At 43.5% G+C, this 17,476-nt stretch overlaps 1 protein-coding gene across 3 annotated transcripts in view; it reads left to right on the top strand.

The window, feature by feature from the left end:
- Nucleotides 1-17,179, top strand: part of LOC138288608 (L-threonine ammonia-lyase-like) — a 112,058-nt gene extending 94,879 nt beyond the window's left edge. For all 3 annotated transcript variants that reach the window (XM_069230103.1, XM_069230102.1, XM_069230104.1), the window contains 2 exons: nt 16,597-16,686; nt 16,803-17,179. In XM_069230103.1, coding sequence (XP_069086204.1) covers nt 16,597-16,686; nt 16,803-17,044 — 332 coding nt within the window. In that variant the 3' untranslated portion in view covers nt 17,045-17,179. The remainder of the gene's footprint in view (nt 1-16,596; nt 16,687-16,802) is intronic.
- The last annotated feature ends 297 nt before the right edge of the window (nt 17,180-17,476 follow it).

The following is a 17,476-nucleotide window of genomic DNA, read 5'->3' on the forward strand; positions in this document are numbered from 1 at the left end:
CCCAAACATCTGGGAAGTTCACACAGCATTTGTTGTTATGTGTATGACAAACACATTTCCTTTCTCATTTCCACACTGAATAGCATCTGATGGTTGGCCACATTGACAACACATGTATACAAACACATTTATGAAAACACGTCTTGTGATGTTCACACAGTGGGACAACTAAATTTGTAAGAGCCAATTCACACACACTGACACACAGACAATGAGTTACTGTATTGAGCTGCGTAGCCTTGCTATCCTCTATTGACGCACAACCTGCTCAAACTGGGTAATACCAATTTGTATTCCACACGTTTGGGGATCTATTGCGTCAGTGAAGAGTGCAAATCCGGTACAACAACTAGAGGATCATGGTACGCAGTAGTATGATCTGCCACATGTGCCCATACACCGGAATGCACAATGTTGGTGCAAACAGCCTATCTCTGTATAGTCACACCCGTCATGTACTATAAAATATGAGAAATGACCCAAACCCAGTAAAAGACAGAAATTTTGACGCATATGCGTCAAAAAAGACGCACATGTGTCAAAAAATGATGCTCACTGCCATGTTACATCCATTGGCCCTGAGCGGTAATCCCCACACTGTACCCCATGAAATTGGTTAACTATGAAAAATATTTGAAAATATGGATGCGGGGTAATTTCTAAGCAGGTGTGTCAAAAAAAATGACGCACAGACTGTAAGCGTTATAATATTTTGACGCATACGAATAAAAACGCACCGCATTTGAGGCAGGAAGTGATGTAATAGGATATCCTGTTTACAGAATTGGTACAGTGGGTGTACTTTCACTTTCACTTTGCAGTCTGTTATTTTTCTTGACTGTGTGGCTGTGTTTGGACTTGTCTCTCTGTGAATATTGTGAATGTGTCTCCTGTGTGCTCTTTATGTTATCTTTTGGTGTTTTCTAAGTGTCTGTGGTATCCTGTGTAAGTGTATTTTTGTCATTTTTGATGTCTAATTTTGTCTATGTACTGTTGGGAGTCTGTTGTGGGTAGTGTTAGTTTGGGGATAGTTGGGCTGTTGTAGTGTTATTTACTTTTCATTTCCCTCTCCTCCTTTCCCTTCATTATCCTCTGTACCCTTTAATTCCTTCATTTTTTTCAAGCATGTTGGGTAGGCCTCGTCTTGATAGAATGAGAGAGGAAGAGCTGGGGGGATTCATTTGGCTGGTGTGCCACTTCCTCCCATTGATGATAGAAGCAGGAGGCCGGGTGATACAGGGGTATCACACAGAGGCAAGGAGGCTCCTGTGGGTAAAGGTCCTGTACCATCTGCAAAGAATATACAGCACACCGCGCATCGACCACCAGCTAAAACACCGTTGGGCTGACCAGGTTGCCAGGGAGCAAGACCTGCTGGACCACATGGGGATTGTGATTGGTGGCCCTGTTGGTGAGTACAATTCAGAGTAATGTGCACATTTAAATGCTCTGTAGTGACAGTAGCAGATTTGTTCATATGCTGCAGGCAATGTTTTTGGACATGTGGAATGCAAGTTAAACATACATTGGCCGTGAGTTATACATTAATTCCTACACATTACCGTCATTTGTTGACGCAACAGCTGCACTGAGTTACAAAACACAGCTGGAGCCGGTAAATTAGTGCTGCCTTCACGTCAATAGATGATGCAAATGTGGCTGTAACATATGTTCTAGGCATGGTCTGTGAGTGTACCAGGAAAGACATGTTTTTAATCCAGATATTTTCAAGAATTAATGTGTCCCCCAATTATTTCTGATACATGTCTGAACTGGATTCTGACACATATGTAACAAGTTATTTCTGACCTCAGGTAATATCTTAGGCTGATAGTTTGACTTGGTTGTGCTGCAATTAAATTAGGGAAGGATGCCAAAAGTATTGCACACAGGTTCATGTCAAAATGTTTGGTGCTACTTTCCGTAGCTGTGGCACATAAAATGAAGCAAAAGATACAAATTGAGGGGTAACAACTGTCCATGGCTCTCTGTTCATTGTACCTGTGTGTTTTACATTGGTCTTAGTCACAATAGCTGGAACAGAGCTAATGCATTTGCCATCTGTGTTACTCTATTGCCATGAACTTCTCATAAGTTATGGGATCATCATGGGAAACCTGACGTTAGGGAATGCATGATCACAATGTATTACGTGCATGATGTCGTGCAAGGGACCCTTGACCAATTCCATCATACAAATAAAGTTCACTAATACTTTGCTAGTTTAGTTTGGCACACCCATGCTGATCTAGTGCAGCATATGTTTAATAACTAACCTCCCAGTATGGAGGTTATCACTGACATTGGTGTATGCTAAGATCAGAAGACCAGCATTCCTGTGACTGCTGTCATTCCGAAGGTACATACAAATTGAAACCTACATCATCATGATTGACACAGTGGTACATTTGCTAAACCATGTATTAATAATATCACAGTGTCAGTTTGCTGTGTATCTGCTGATCAACCAACTTGGCAAATGTAAGATGATGAATGTGGCTCATCTGTGATTTCCTAAACCCATAATGGGTAAACAGGGCAATGAGTGACACATTTCAGGTGCAATGACTACACCTGTGCCCATGCAGTCTGTCACGGATGACTACAATATACACTGTCAACATATATCTCCGTGTTGCATCCAAATATTAAAACTGGTCAATCCATGGCTAGCCTCAAACTGTCACCAAATAATGCACAGGATCCGTGCCATTATGTTGTCATAGGGGGCATATGTGGCTCAGGGTACACTGTTAATGTAGCATATGTAACCTAGACACAGCACAGGCCCTACATGTAAGGGACCATAGAAAGCATGATAAATCATGACCTTAAATCAACCCATAGGTGCGTCACACAGTAAATGATTGTCCTTTGATGCACAAGCCACAATACCTGAGTGACTGGTATTGCAGTGCTCCAGGAAAGCGGCTTTGCATGTCTCTCATTACTACAAATGATGAGAGGAGTACACTCCATAAATGAGTCTGCAAACAATTGATGGAGCATGTTTGCCACCACATGATAGTTAGGGCCACTGCATGTGTGAAGATATGTGTGTATCACTCACTGGAGTGACCGGGTCTGTACATGTTTGCAGTGGTGTGTCTGTTGCAGTATCATCATGCCTGAGAGGCTGGACTTTCAGTTTTAATGTTACACACAGTAATTGTATTTGGAAGTGTTGTACAGTGCACAGACATTGAACGCGTTCACCCTTCCATGCTTTACAGGTGGACCTGCCCCCTACACAATCGGAGAGGTGGATCGATTTGCGGACCCAGACATCTCTAGTAAGTGTGATATTTCAGTTCTGTGTTGTGTTTGCAGCTGTTGTGTGATTGGCTCCTGTGTGTTGGACATATAGCAAAGTATGATGTGCTGGGAAATGATTGGATATGTTACTTGAGTGGAGTATAAGTATTTTTTTCCCATCTTTGAGTTGGACAATCATTAGCGTATGGTCATATTTTGGGATTGTAGTGCAGCCCTGTAGGCATGGCCATGTGAATAGGGTGAGTGACATTTGTTGCTAACATTTGTATTAAGAAAATTTAGCAGAGGTCCATATTTATGATTTAGTTAGCAAGTCAGACCCTGAATCTCAAAGAATAGGAATGCCAAAGTCTTACCCACAGACCTGAGCCTCCCTGTTCACTAATGAACATGTTCGACTGTATGTTTGACTTCCTAGCAGCATGTAGCTCCACATGTTGTGCTACGTGTATGTGGCACTTGAGTACAATGTCATAGGTGTGCATGCTGCTCATGGCCAGATGTGTGCTTGCATCTATATGCTTGTTGTAAGACAGGTATTAGTGGTATTAAATGATGTTGACAATTGTCTGCATTTCCAAACATAAATGTGGATGGGATTGTCCAAGGTTTGGGTGTATCCTAGTTGGACATCCTCCTTACCTGTGGTGGACTGCCCAAACCCATGTACAGCTGTCCAAAGCTTCCTGGGTGTCCTAGATGTTGGAAAGTATTTGTTGCTTGTCCATCCCCCCCTCAGGCACAGACTTAGGGTTATGAAATGTGTACCTAGGAGTTATGATCCAAGTTTAGCACACGGACATGTAAATCTGTAAATCACTTGTCCAAAACTAGGATACCCCCTCATAATTAGCAACTGCATTCCATCCTGGCAATTCCATTTACAAATCACAGATCCTGTTGCCCTTGATTGTCATCCAGAAGATAGTCATTAGTTGGCTTGTCACATGTGGACGACTTGCAGCATTTTCTAGGTGACAAATGGCTGAACAATGATGCATAGGTCATTTAAATTGTTACACATCTTTTAGAGCATTGCTGTGCTGTTAGATAGGACATGTGTAGGCTGCGTTGGCATGTACTTCCTCAGGGACAATCTGTGATCTGTATTATGATACGGCCTGTTTCTGCTATTTTAGATGTATTGTCTGATTTACTTCAGTAGCTATATCACACAATGAAGTACCTAATGTTTGGTTTTATCTTTTTTTAACAGCAGCCAATATGAATGCCATCCAGATTCGGGAGTTTCAGCGCCGGGCGATGCGTTACCGCCACATTCTGGATGTGGGGTCTGGGTTCCGCCACATGGCACGGCGTTATCACCATGAAAGAGCCTCCGGAGTGTGGAGGGCATTTGCCCAAGGGGGCCATTCGGTGTCCACCACAGCCGCCACCACCAGCACCACCACTACCACCCAGGTGACACCAACCATATCAGGCATCACTGCAGGACCATCAACCTCCGCTGCTCCCGGACCTATGACAGACCACCTGCACCTCCCCCTACAAGCATGGCACCGACAACCGGACAAACATCTTCAACTGGCACCCAGACCACCCCTGCTGCAGTCATTGACCCTGCAGATTTCCAACGGATGCAACGTGACATGCAACGTATGTTGAGGAAAATGAACAGGCTGCAGCAGGATGTGGCACAAGTTAATGAGGGTGCGTGCCATCAAGAAGACCCTGCGGAGGGCAAACTTGTGAACAATATACCCTCAGGCATGATTCCCTCCCCTCCCTCCTCTTTCCTGGTTCTTTAAATTAGTGGGTTTAGGGGGCTTAGTTTTAGGTTAGAATAGGCTGTTAGTTTAGTTAGTAGTAGTGGGTTGTGGGGTGGGGTATGATAATTTTAATATCTTTTTTTTATTATGTGTGTGGGTGAGGGATGATGCTGGGGTTTTGGTGTTTTATTAAAAAAAAATATATATATATAAAATATAAAAATACAATAAAAATATATTTGTTTAGTATAAGATAGTATGTGTTTAGGTTAGTGTATGTTGTCCTCCATGTGTCCCGTCTTATAAGGGGGTAGGGGGTTGATGTTTAGAGTGTTTAGTTAAATGTGATAAGTAAGTTTAGCTTAGGTTAGTTAGGGCCTGTTGTGGGTAATGTGTAGTTAGGATAGGTTAGGTTAGGTAAGGTGTTTCCCCGGGTTTTATCTTCCTTTTTTACTGTTAAATAAATATTTAGGTAATCCTTTTCAGCATGTGTCGAATGCTTGGGGATCAGGGCCTTGCCGTGGCTGTACAGTGTCTCTTTAGTATTTGCATTTGTGTCCCATCATGCAACCAATTCCCAATTGAGCTGTTACATTGGCAGCTACACCAGAGCTACTTTGCTAAGATTCTGCCATCCATTGCACCCACCACTCAAGGTTACTATGGATCCCAAAGTGTTGTTAATTTTTGATGTATGTTTTCAATCTCACATACTTTGGGACCAGATTTGGTATTGAGGACACTGTGTTACGTCCGCCTGCAGCCTGATGTTCAAGTGAAGCCTTATAAGGTGAGTGGTGGTATGATCTCATGTAGTATGGTATACATAACTCACACCTATCATTTGTTACATTGTTCAGACAGGTTACTTATTTGTATGTACACTCATACACATCCATTCCTGCTGTATGGTGTGTGTTACACACGTAAAGACTGGCTTGAAGAAAAATTTTAAGGCAATCATTTTTGGCTTAAACATCCCTTGAGGAAGACTTATTCTGTCCAAAACATAATTATACTGTTTAGTTTCTATTTCCCTCAGAATTAACCCTCAGGAAAGGCAGATGATGGTACCATCCAGACCACAGTGCATAGTTATCAGCCCACATTCTTTCAGGGCAGTTGTATTGACATTCTATAATCATTGACAAAAGGCAAACATCACTGATCTCCCTCACGATTGATGTGTCACATTACACAGAGACAATGTGGTTGTGTAAGTTCTATTTATTATAAAGTACTGTAGTGCTATATTTACATTGTCCATGATTGTGAGTCCATTAGTGTGACACCTTCCATTGTGATCCTACACAAGTGCAAAAGGACATGTCATTGGACATGCTGGGGTGAAGTGTCAGACAGTGCAGTGGGACAGAATTTGCCAATGAGGTAGTGAGAGACAATCACAGGGCAGAGTGACAAGATAAACAGTGGGCCGGAGAACAGTGCTTGAGTGCAGCTGTTGCAAGACTGGCATGTTACAAAGCACAGGACCTTGGTTATAAGAGGCCAGGTGGCAGGGACTAGTGCTACTGGTTACTCTTACGGGTGAAGGTGATCTGTTCCACGTCTTCATCTTCTGATGTGTGTGTTGTCTCCTCTGCCCATGGTGGTGGTGGTTGTGAAGGGGCAACACACACCTCAGTGTTTGAAGACGTTAAGTCAGACATCCCGGTAGCTGCCAACTGTGGGGCTATTAAGGGCAGTACTGCAGCAAGGAGAAGCTGCTGGTTCTTAAGAATAGCAGCCACATCACTGTGGTAGGCAGCCAGGTCGGCCTTGAGGGGGTCAATATTACATTTGTGCATGCGTTGAAAAGTTTGTTGTTGGAGGTGTTGTGTCAACTCTCTTACAGCTGTGCTGATTTCCTTCACACTTTTTTCAAGTTCATGCAAGATTGATGTTCGCCCTTGCATGGCTGCTGCCTGTTCTGCAGTTGACATCATGCACGAACGCACCCCCTCTAGGCTGGCTGCCATATTTTCCATCCCCACCCGCACCTCCTTGGCCAGCTCCCACTGTACTCCAACTACAGTTCTCTCAAAGCTGGTGCCAGTGTCGTCAGAGTCCTCAGCTGGGTTGGAGCTGGCAGGTCGTACAATTAGGGTGGTGGGTGGGTCCTCTGTGCTCCTCCTTGCGACTGAAGGTGGGGTCTGAAGGGTCCCAAGGACATCTTGGAGGGTCTGCTGGCTGATGTTTGTCAGCTCGTCATCAATGTCATTAGGGTAGTCCAGGACAGGCATATCCCCAGGAGAGCCATCATCCTCTGCAATGAGATATTGTACAATTAGTGTGTCTGTGTTGTGGGATTTGTAATGTGACATGCCTGCCTTCCTATTTGTTGCACATTGTGATCTTGGTTCCTGTTCATTAATCATGTCTTTAATATTAGCCGTCTCCCAGGCCTATGCCCCACCTGCATGTCACATGTATTGTGGTCAGTTTGGGAACTTGTCAGCATCACATCCTCTAGGTGTTGGTTCTGGCCAAATTGTATATTGCCACCTTCTTGTCCTATTCAACCCTCCGTCTACTTCCATTCTCAGGGTGAGGCCTTGCACTGGCTGTGGTTGTTCTGATTTCACTTGCACCACACTTAACAATCTGGAACTGAGCCAGTCTCAGATATTTCACATCCAGCTATATGTTCCTGAGACCTAGCATATACTATGTATAGCATTGGCATGGCACACTAAAGATGTCAGCATTGGTAGTGTGTAATGTTTATGTTGGGAAAAGTGTGCTACATTGGATTGCACTGATGGTCCTAGCAGTGTTCCATTTCCTCTTCTGACTGTGAGGGTGAATTTCACTAGCCGGTGACATATGTCCTCCCCCTCAATGTTATTGTCTGAGCAGTATGACATTTGGGATGCTGGATGGTGTCTTTGGAGCTACTGTGACCCAGGCACAGGGCGGACCCTGACATATGCAGCATGGGTATGAAAGTAGTGCTCTGTACCTCCTAATGTGTATGACAATGGCTGATGTTTGTATCAACTATGGACATTTACATTTAACAGGATTTGAACATTTCTTTTGATTATAGGGGACTGATAACTTTGTCATCCTGAACCCTCTAATTTGGGTGTGTTTGATCCATGGGGACGTTACTGCCATTAGCTACTTGAACTGCACACACAGCAGAGGTGGTAGTGGCAACTGTTGTCAATGTTAAATTCCACTTGCAGATATGGCCTGAGACTGTTAATTGAGCCCTAGTTCATGTAGGGAGAATACCAGCTATCTGCGATAGCAGGACAGTTTTACGTTGTACCCTACCCTCCTGGACTGGCTTTACCTTTCCAAAATCCTTGGCATGGCAGCATACCCCCCATGCAAAGGTTGTTGTTGTACTGTAGTACTGTGCCCCAGGTTTCCTCTGAACGGGCCATGCCCCCGTGCTGTGTCCCTTTACCCATTCCACTCCCTGAATATCATGACTTACATGCATTTTGTAGTAGGTATGTCCCCCCCCTGCTTGCAGTTAACATTTTTGCATTTTAATTCCCCATGCGACTTACCCTGCATCTGTGTTGTCTCCTGGTAGTCTGCGCAGTCCTGTCCTTGAATCCCTGTGACGATCTCCACAGGGATGACGGCTGCCACCATCTCCTCCATGTGGCCCAGGGCCTCCTGCGGTGCAGGACTCTGACCTCCAGTCTACAGTGCTGCCTTCCTGGCCATCTTTTCCTTGGTCCTGCACTTGCAGTCATGCCAGAGTTTCGTGCACTCAATGACTGTTCTCTGTACTTCTGCCGCACTGTTTATCTTGTCAACAATGTGTTGCCATATTGCTTCTCTCCTACTGATTGGCAACTTTGAGGTGACAAAAAGTTGGTGCTGGTGTTCCATCACCTCTTTCACCAGAATTTCCTGCTCCTCTGCACTGAAGCAACACTTTCTTTTCTTCTTCTCCCTCTCCTGGGTCTTGTGTGGGTCATCTTCCTGGGGTCTGTCCAAGCATCTGGGATCCATTTTGTCTCTCCTTAGCACATTTTGCAGTGTTTGCACCGCTTTTTGAAGCTGTTGCATCAAAAAACGGCACGTATCCGGTTTGCGACGTCGTAAACCGGCTCACAGTCATTTTCGCCGCATTAAAGTTGTTTTTCTTTACGACGTGACGCATTGGTTTGAGTAAAAAAAAATGACTCACATCTGTGGTTTGCACCGCCATGCGTCAAAGCATACATTTGACGCCCGAGCGGCGCAAATAAATTGCGTTAGCTGGTGGTAAAATGTTTGACGCAAAACTGCGTCAGTGCAGTTTTGCATCAAAAAGTATAAATATGGGCCTTAGCTTTTTCACTAGAAGTAAAGGGGCCATGCCTGGTGCTCGGGGAAATCGCAGATGCACTAAGTTGCACAGAAAATACAAATCTTCTTTGCGCAGTTGTGGTCCAAAGGCCAGTTTTTAAAATATGCTAAACCTTTTACAGAGGCGCTCAGAATTATTTTCTTAATTTCTTAGACAATGACATTTTTTGAGGTGTGCAGGAATCCCTTAAATGTACAGAGCTCCTTTAAAAAGCGGGTTGTGTTTATGTTTTGAAAATTGTGTGAATAATCTATTTTAAAGTGTGCATTTATTTTATGAAAGTGAATAGCCTCATTAAAAAAAAAATGCATTTATTTAAACAGTTATCATGAGTCTCCACCATTCTTTCCCGCTGTCTACCCAGAGAGCAAAGTACTAAAAGAACAGATCTAGAGGAAATCCAATATATTTAACCATAAGTGCATCTGGGAAGTGGTCCACGTTTATCACACACAGCTGTGCTGTGTAGTCTGATAACCAGGGCTGCTTTCTAAGTGGAGAAACTGACGCGCCCCTAGCTGTTTTTTGCTGTTAATGTAGTGGTTCATATTAACCAGGAACACTAAAATATGATTTAAAACCCCAAATTCCTCACTATTACATTTCAAACACATACTGAAACATAAGCAGCAGTCCAGTGGAAAAAACTGAATAATTTGAGCTTATATTAATAAAAGTGAAAATAGTGAAAAAAAAAATACATTCAAAAATTGCTGTCACTACTAAAATAAGATCATGTGCTAGCGAATCCACTGTCGCTTGTGAGACTCTTGTGTTTTATAACAGACTTGAAACCATCTGGTCCACCACCGGCATCCTCCCAATGATTGCTGTCCCTTCCCATGGCATGCGCCCCATTAAGGCAGCTACTTTAGACACCACATTTCAGACCTGCGCTTTACAAGCGACCTCAAAGCTCATAAGCCATTGCAAAATATCCTGACCTTCCACATACATGCACAAGATCTTGTGGAACATTGGCCACAACTTGACCTGAACTGGAAGTAATGTCACTTATTCTAGATGGAGTTGTCATTGCTGCCATCCTAAGTTTCTCCCTTGCAAGGGCTATCCTTTCTCTTTCCAGCTCTCTTTCCTTTTTCTTCTGTTTCTCCTTCCACTCGCTTTGTTTTTCCTCCCTTTCTCTGTTTCTCCTCCCTCTCTTGCAATTTCGCCTCCAGGACCCAATCGGCCCTTCTATCATGTCTCCTCTCCTCTTGTTCCCTTGAGCTCGTCTTAGCTTCTCCCTCTTGAACACTCTGGCTTTGTCATCTTCCCCAGCCTTATCTTTCTGAAGTGCCAACTGCAAGCTCAGGGTCTCTGCTAGACTCAATCCACCCAAGGGATTTTTTCCTGGAAGTGGTAATGGTGGTACCCTAGAAATTTGAGGTGGTGTGCACACTTGAGGTATCTTAGAAACTAAAGGTGGTGAGTGCCTTGGTGAAATTCTGGAAAATACATTAGGGGACACAATTGTTGTGTGTCTGGGATATATATGATATATGTGTGCTAAGGGGATCCTAGAGCCTGACTCCACAGCTCTCTCTTCTTGGGTCCCCAATATGGTTCCTTCCCCACAGACAGCTACAGCCTCCTCCCTTTCACCTAGTATCTCAAACTGGTCCCTAATGAAGTTAGCAAGGACCTCTTTGTCCCGACTCACTGGACTCCACTGCCTTTTGTCCGTACATAAATCCTCCATCTGTTCTGTGGACGTGGTGATGAGGTCAGTTCCCAAACCTGTGTTCTCCATTGCCTATGTGTGTCCCCTTTGAGTGTAGAAAAAACTAAAGTTATTGCAGCACCAATGCAAATTGGAGATAGCCAATGCCACCTCTGTATTGTTTGGCTCCTAAATGTTAGGTGTCCACTACTTCCACCAATTGTTAGAACCCCTTTTAGTGGGGCATGGGCCAAGCAGGAGTTACTGGGTCCACCTGTGACATCGGAGGACTTTTCTCCTGATGCCCCAGGGCCTGACCTACTATGGATGCTGCTCAACTGGGTCAAGGCTCCTCTGGGGTGGGGGGAAGGGAGTGCAGATACAGATCAGTAAAACAACTCATACTTCAACGTGCACGCTGTGCGAACAATGAATCAATGTCCAGTCAAATATTTGTTTTCATATAAAAAGGAAGTATTGTATTCTAATTCTACACATGCAAATGTAAACAACATTCAAAAGCAATAACACAATCCCCCTTGTGGTCGGAGCTCTAGTAGCTGTAATGCTACTCCCTGTCCTACTAACTGTAGCGCAACTGGTTCAGTATTATTCCCCATTCACTGATAACCACATCCAGGGAATGTAAACTATTAGGCAATACTCAAGAGTTCTTCCCTCTGACTCCTTTTGATAGATCAGTCACAAGAGTCTAGGGGGTTGCTCTACCAACGTCAGTATGTCCCCTGGGCCCCCAAAGGCCCAGTTCATGGCTTACCCGCTCCGGTGATATGGAACCCTTCCAGGGCACAGCAAAGTCGTACTCTGGATTGACAAAGTCAGGCTGTGTGCAGTCACACGTGGCAGCACAAGGAGATGCAGGCTCTCACCTCTGAGCCATGCTACCAGCTGGTTCTAGCAATAGAGATTGTTACTGCTCTGAACACACTATAAGTCGCACTTCACTTCATGGGGGAGTTTATTTCCTTGCTCTGACGGGACTCCTGGGATGTTGTTTTACCCTCAGGACTCCTTTGGTGAAGTTCACAGTGTGCGGGCCGTACCCACCTCAGTCACAACAGCGGTTTCTCTGTCCCAGGCAACAGCCTGAATCATTGGCATCAGCACCTCTGGTGACCCCTCCAGGCATACGGGGCTGCAGCCATGGCACTCACAAGTCAAGTCACGCTGACCTAGCGTTGAGGTTCATAGTGGCCACCTCCTTGACACTCAAGGCTAGCCAAAGCGAGCTCCTGCAAGTCTGGCTCACTCCACACAACCATTGCTCCCCGGCTCAGTCCAAGGTGGCCCCTCCTGGCACACAGGGGTCCCTGAAACAATCCAGCACACAGACTGCGGCCCGATCAATGCAAGAGTGAATTCCTCACACCTCCCACAGAGAGTCCTCACATTGGGGCTCCCAACAGACCTTGCTCTTCCAACTCTCTCCTCTTCCTCACAGGGCACACTGGTCTTGGTGAGCATGCAGGCACTGGTGCTCCCGGACAGATGGTCTTGGTTTTTGCATGGGCGATGTCCCCTCACCCAGCAGGGAGACTATCAGGCCTGGGCCCTCAGTCCTGGTCACAGGCAGAAGTCTTGCAAAGCTTTGCCTCTTTACACAGCCGTCTGGTTGCTCAGAAGATGACAACGTTTGGTATCTCAAACTCCCTTACTTATAGTCCTTTTCCACACTCAAAATGTAATTTAGTTTCTGAGCCTTTGGAGTGCTATGTTGTGGTTCTGCTTCATTGAAATTGACAAATTTCCCCTTTGTTCTTCCTCCTGAAGGATGTCTGTTGCAGCAGGCAGGACTTACAAGTTGATTAAACCACACGATTCATGGGAGTGACTAGATTTCACACCTGGATGTCAGCCACAGTACTATGTGAATCAAAGGGTTACTACTGGACTCCTAGCGCTACTCTTTGTTTCCCATATCAGCCCCATCTCTCTCTTCCTGAGATGTGTCTAGGCTCCTTCCTTGTGATCTATCATTGAAACAAAGAGCCCTTTGAAATGCAGAGAGGCTGGTTCTCCCACCTGCTGGTGCTAGTCCATTCCAGCTTACAGAAATGCAGCAATCGACAAATTTGTCTGTGAGTTCCTCTACTCCTCATGTTCTCAAGAGGCAGGCCAGAGCTTCCCAAAATGGATCCCAAGGTCCTCCATGTAATGTAGCAGTGCAAGCACATTTGCACTCAGTGTACATCCATAGCAGACTTACTGCCAAGCACTGTTATCCTCATGTATTGTGCCACCACAAGCACACCTACATGCAGCAAATGTGTTCAGTCTGCGCTCTCTGTTCGGTACTGTAGACTTTCTGAATTATACCAGTGTGCTCTGTACCACACTTCACCCTTGGTGTAGTGCACTTCTTATGAGCATACACACACTCAGCACGTTTCCATCACACTTCAACATCTACCTGGTCAGGGGAGAGTTAAGCACACAGCAGTAGAACTTTTAAAACAGTAAGTGAGCCTGTAGGCCTCATTTCAGTGACCCAAGCTAAAAAAAAAAAGGTCATGTTCAGTACTATGGATCATTACACTGCAGGCTGCCGTCACTGCACATGTGCTGCTTAGCTCTTGGTGAAGACAGCAGTCTTCTGCAACTATGAGAGCAGCACCTTGGGCATCCCTCCTGGTCCAAAAAGACCACAATCCATGAGACAAGCCTACGTCATGACATACATGTATGATCCGTGTTCGCCTAGGACAAAACAAAATCAGCATTTTTGATCCAGACAATGGTAAAGTTGGGCACAAGCCAGGGGTGCATGCCTATTACAATGCAGAGGACCTTTCCAACCCAACATGGCCTATTCGGTCCGGCGTTAACGAGGGATCTGATTGGCTTGCTGCAACATGAAGAAAAATGTTGAGGATGCATTACAGAACATGGGGACCTTACTATAAAGTCCTTTTATTTTTGTTATATAAACACAAGAAAGGTGATGGGAGTATTGCTTGCAAATAGTCTAACCACTGACAATCACTCAGGGTGGAATTCCAATCTATTGTTTTTAACACTTTGTGCCACTGTGGAGAATGGCCTGCCTTGTGCAAATCAGTAATGATTCTGCTCATTATGGGAAGAGTCCATCCCGAACAGCCAGGGAGGCCCCCTCCAAAAGGGACCACAAACAACCTCCGACTGGTTTCAGCCTTGTTGGGCATCATCAGTGAGGTATAGGTTGGATCCTATGGCACACCTAGCAAACGACCCACGCCAAGGCCTTCCCTTGGCCACTTAAGGCATTACAGAACACCCACAAAAGGTGATGGGAGGAATGCTTGCAAATAGTCTAACCACTGGCAATTTCTCAGTGTAGCATTTCAAACCATTGTTTTTCATCCACTGTGCCACTCTAAACGAAGGCCCGCCTTATGAAAATTAGTACCTACCGAGCTCGACGTGAGAAAACCTTATATATATAAATAGCATAGTTAAAAGTAAATTATGTTTCTGCAAGCACAAAATCGGAAAAGCTCTGAAATGTGTCATAGTGTGCAATCCACAATGCACACCATAACTCATGACCCCTGCATGTTTTGTTGTTTGTATGCTTTTTTATTTTAACATGCCACTGGCTAAGGTGTGTGATTTCTTTGCACCAATAAGGATAATTTTTTCTGTGATGTACATTACAGCTTAAAATGGTTACTAGACAGTATCTACTACACATGACCGACAAGAGGGACCCATATTTCATTAAAATTATATGCAATAGAAATTTATTTTTTATTACAAGCATATGACCACCACATTTAGGCAGTGGCGTGTTATGTTTTGTTTTTCTTTCTTTCTGTGTCACATGCCTACAATAAAAACAATTAACTAAAGCACTAGTTTGTGAGGGCCAGACACTTGGGCTTTGCAGATGCTTGCTATTGTTGTTATGCTACCCACACGTATACAATTACCTTGTGGATTTTAACTTCTTGTTTTCAATTGATTTAAGAACGATTCTAACGCTGGTCATCCCTGCTGGCCCTTCTAAACTTTTCAATTTGAAAATAAGCCCTCCCTTATATGCCACCACCTAGATTATACTCCAAAGAAGCAAGGGTAAGGCCTCATATTGATTAGCTGGGACCCCACTAAGATCCCTGAGAACGCAACCACTGATGTAACCTCTTTGTGTGACCCTTAAGTCAAAATTCCTTGGGTTTTCAGAAGACACACAACATTCTTCACTATAGGAAATTGTATCTCCAGCAGTCACGGTCTAAGCACTAATCAATGTTACTTCTGGACAGGAATTGATATTTCAAGGACAGATAGAATGAATCGTGTGTGAAAGGGAAGCAATGACTTCTAAAAGTCAACCTTCAAACAATAATGCGTATCAATAAAATATTTTTGTATATTTATTAAATTGTTTGGCAATGAGTGACATTAAATAGAATGGCAATCACTTTTTTTCTCCAGTCTGAATAATGCATTTAGCAGAGAGAGAAAGCCATAAACAAAATGCAAAATAAATGGGTCCTGCGAAAGTCAACAATGTTGCCCACAGGTTTGAACTATGATGCAAATATATGTGTTCCAAGAGGATTTCTAATTTACAACAGGGAATTAGTAATAATAGTTTGTGGAATGACTGAATTAAAAATCATGTTGGCCTCTGCCTTAAAATAAATAATTAATGAAAGAGACAAATATAGCTGTTTTGTTTGTAAAAGTAAATTGTGAGGTCATCACTAGCTGACTGAATGAACATCAACAGTAGTGTCACTGAAATAACTGATGTAAGGAATGAGAGCTTTACTTGTGTGCTGATTCTTATATAATTTCTTTGTATGAATTAACAGCACTATAACTCATAAGATGTTGAACTGTTCTATATGAAAGAGCAGCAATATAACTCTTAAGATGTTGTGCACCTTTAACTTGTTTTTTTAGTTTATATGAAGTGCTTGCTGTTTTTTCACTCTGAATTGGCATGATAAAAATGAAAAGGCAAGAAGATTAGAAAAAGTAAAAGTACTGTGGGCACTTACTCTATTTCTGCCACTCCACAATGTACTGCACTGAGAATGCATTCGCAAAGGGAAAAGTACATTTCCTTTTCTTTCAACTAGCACGGTCTTTGGTCGTGCACAGTTTTTCAAGTATAGCCGAATTCTGAGCCCTGAAATCATCTGCCCTTTAAAACAATGATCTTTATTTTGCCAAAATGTTGAATGTCTAGTCCTACCACACAATGTCTTGCATGTCTTATTTACATTCCAAGGTGGTATCTTGCTGGCTCAGTGAAGCTTGATCAGTGGTCACTGCTGCATCCACTGCTCGAAATGTCGCCCAATGCAGCATTGTCCATATTCATTGACTGTCCATATGCAAATAACATTTCTAAAACGGATGTAAACATTTGGCAGAAATATCAAAAATGACTTTGAAATTCTCCAAATTAGTGGTGACGCCCATTAAAAAACCGCTGTATCACTTAAACAGTGAACATATGCAAAACATATCCCAAACAGATAAACGGTTAAAATACTCAGTAAGACTTCACTCTGCATGTCTGAATCACCACATGCATGTGAACTTGTTCCACTATAAAACAAAGCTGAGTGTTCATGTTTTCCTTTCGACAGCTTGCACCATGTATAGAAGTTTTATGGATGGGAAGCCTGCATCCATGGATGCAAAAAGCATTGCTGCAGGATTAGCCCCGCCTTTTGCAGGTAAGATTGGTTGTACCACTCAAAACAAACGGACCAACAACAAAACAAGACCTGCTCTGGATTTGCACTGCTTTGACAGTTCCAGGTGGCCTGAACTGTTTTTCTTTTCTTCATAGGCACCAACACATTTAGAATCTGCAAGGAGCATGTGGACGAGGTGATACTTGTCTCCGATGAGGAAATACTAAAGGCGATGTCACATCTGTATCGGGCAGGATTTGTTGTTGAGCCATCTGGGGCAGCAGCATATGCCGCTCTGTTAAGAAATAAAATACCTGACATAAGTGGGAAAACAGTGATAGCTTTGCTAACAGGAGGCAATATCTCACCTGAAGAACTGAGTCATATATGTATTTAAATGATTGTTACTTCTACAACCACCTGAAACCTGCTAACTCATTAACTTGTTATTTACACTTGAAAGAGGTTTGTGGTCTGGTGTAAGTGCAGGAGTCCTCATTAAAGGCCTCAGATGTTATTTACTCACTTTGAAGTTGGCATCATGGTTCGATGTGAATTTTTTATTTGGCTGTTCAGTTACTCAAAAGTATGTTAATGTGTTTTTTTGATGCAAGCTAAGCACTTAACAACACCTAATAGTGATCAATACAGTATTGTTAGGATAGTATATTAGGTCTTTTGTTTGGCCTGATTGTTCTGTTATTGTGTCCCAGTATTTATGTTTCTCCCGTATAAGCATGCTGCGTCTTATTTTTTTGAGAACCCTACCAAGGTCCTTTGAGCAGGAGCCATACCACACGTTTCTAGGATTATCTACACGAGAAACGTA

Source organism: Pleurodeles waltl, chromosome 4_1 (assembly GCF_031143425.1).
Source record: "Pleurodeles waltl isolate 20211129_DDA chromosome 4_1, aPleWal1.hap1.20221129, whole genome shotgun sequence".
Lineage (NCBI taxonomy): Eukaryota > Metazoa > Chordata > Amphibia > Caudata > Salamandridae > Pleurodeles > Pleurodeles waltl.